We start from the raw sequence: 2,393 nt of genomic DNA, 5'->3' as shown, positions 1-2,393 counted from the left end.
CCACAACATTGCTTGCAAGACATCGACAGCGTATGGATTATTTCTCTGGTGGTCCGACACCACGCCGCCAGCAGCAATTTCGTCGACAATTTGGATCGCATAGTCCAACTGACGTCGTCGGTAGTAGTTTTTGAACGTGGCAATAATACCAGCATCCATTGGTTGTAGTACTGACGTCGTGTTCGGTGGCAACATGAGCACCCTTACATTGCTGATATCTGCCCGAACGACTTGGTGCGACAAGGCATTATCCAGAAGCAGTAAAACATGGCAGTTTTGTCTTGCCATTTCATCATTCAGTTCATGATACATTCGAAAAAGATTGCCATCCAGGTAAGCGAGCCATTGTACTCTTATGAACTGAGAAACCAATTACTTGATTTGCCCAGTTACACATTTGACCTAAGGTCATTTGGTCTTGCTGCAGAGCTGTACATGTCACGCAGTGCCTCCTTCTGTTGGAGCGTCAATCTTCTTCCAGCCGATGGCATTTCTTCCGTCGCGGGACAAGTTTGAATTTAAAGTCTTAGGGCATCTCCACCGGTAGTTGCTATTTCTAAAATTACAAACTCTGCACCCCCACCGGCAGTTGCTATTTCTATTTTACTGCCCTTGAGTTTCTAAATCCACGAAAATAGAAATTCTGGAAGAGTCGTTGCTATTTCGCAAACCATGGGGAAAGGTTCAAAGTGGTGCCGGCGAAGACGACCAGTTCGCTCGCTCGTGGGTGTGCACGTCAGAAGATCGTTTGAAAGGGGCTGATCAGTCCAGCGAATCGTTCTGGACAAGTTTACACGCACACTGGTCCATGGCATGCGGCGTAGATGGCCGTACTTCGCAGACATTGAAGAACCGTTGAGCAATCCTCAACAGATCTGTTCAAAAGTTTGCTGGGTACCTCGCCCAGGTGAAGGCTCGACAAGAAAGCCGCAAGACTGACGAAAATTCGTTGGAAGTTGCACGTCTGTTGCACCTTTCGTTGGAGCGTGAAGTTTTTCAGCACGAAGGGGCTTGGCGTACGCTGCGCTGTTGTCCAAAGTGGCAACAAGTTTCAACGACAAAAGCAGTAAAGACATCGTCGCAACCAGCAGATGAAGAGTTGCAGGCATGCACAACGACTTCTTCTCGCCCTATGGGCTGCAAACAAGCGAAGCGCAAAGCTAGCGAAGTGTCAACGACGGACCTCAAGCTTCAAGACCTTGTGCGAACGCAGAACGAGAAGAACAAGCTCTTTGCTGATTTCATGCTGCTTCAAATGCTTCAGAAGTCGACATCGCCTGAGGATGAGGCCATGCTGTCAAAAATGAAGGAAGACTACCTTGCAAAGAGAAGTCGTAGTACGCGTGCATACGAAGACGAAGAGGTAGTCTAAACCAATTTCATTCATACATCTTAAATATATTTCAAGCAGGAACGACCAGGGATAACCTTGACAACCCAGGTCGACCAGGGACGACCAGGGACGACACACAAATGCAATTTTGAAATACAATAAACATTATTGTTGGTCTCCTTTTACTTGCCATAAGTGCTCAACGAGATCTTGTCGTAGCGTGTTGTGTCCAGATGCATCACGAATGCGAGCCATATTGATTGTGAACACATTCACATCACACTGCACAAACGGAACAGATCCATTCGGACATCGAAGGTTTTCAGAAGCGTTCCCATTGACAGCATCGAACTCGATAACCATGTTGTGCAAAATGATGCATGCTTTCACAATCATGGCCATGTCCTTTTGAAACCAAAGCTTGCAAGGTTTAGCAAGAATGTGCCACCGGGCTTGTAGCGCACCAAACGCCCTTTCCACATCCTTTCGGCAAGCCTCTTGTTGCTTTGTGAAATATTTTCTTTTTGCCCTGTCGGGAGCAGAATATGCCTTCACAAAGACTGTCCAGTCGGGGTAGATTCCGTCAACCAGATAATACGGTGTTGAGCGCTAAGTTCCAAATTGGTGAAGCAATTTCCTCATCCCATTCCACCGCGCGAGGGAGACCAACGGTGTAGCAAACACTGCCTATTCCCAGCGATGCTTCGCAACCCCAGGAAGAGGCAGTGTTTGCATGTGCTGTACGCGGGGACGCGGGGCTCTCTCAAGCACGGGATTACACGTTTAATGTCAGAACTTGAAGCGCGTTCTAATCGAGACCTTTTATGTCCTTGAATCAGTATAGTCGACAAGTTTTGTCAAATCCGCTTTCACGTTGCTTTGGACACGGCATAACCGCAGACGCATGCCCGTTGAGACAGTATTGCTCACACATTGTCTTGCCGTTGCACAAATCACGGTACAACATGGAGCGGTCGAGAATGTTAAGATCGTTGCAGGAACCAACACACCCGAAGAAGCAGTGCCAAATACGCAAGTCTTGTGTTGCCACAGCTTCAAG

General features: G+C 47.7%; 1 protein-coding gene across 1 annotated transcript; it reads left to right on the top strand.

Moving 5' to 3' along the window:
• Positions 1 to 1,132: 1,132 nt before the first annotated feature.
• H310_00178 (hypothetical protein) lies at positions 1,133 to 1,372 on the top strand (the record flags this gene model as incomplete). The annotated part of the gene is made up of 1 exon (XM_008862852.1): positions 1,133 to 1,372. One exon carries the CDS (start codon positions 1,133 to 1,135, stop codon positions 1,370 to 1,372), a length of 240 nt encoding a protein of 79 aa, XP_008861074.1.
• Positions 1,373 to 2,393: the final 1,021 nt, after the last annotated feature.

This window comes from Aphanomyces invadans (assembly GCF_000520115.1).
Source record: "Aphanomyces invadans strain NJM9701 unplaced genomic scaffold supercont1.1, whole genome shotgun sequence".
In the NCBI taxonomy this organism is placed as follows: Eukaryota; Oomycota; class Saprolegniomycetes; order Saprolegniales; family Verrucalvaceae; genus Aphanomyces; species Aphanomyces invadans.
Note: the sequence above shows the minus strand (reverse complement) of the source record. Positions and strands in the feature narration are given on the sequence as shown.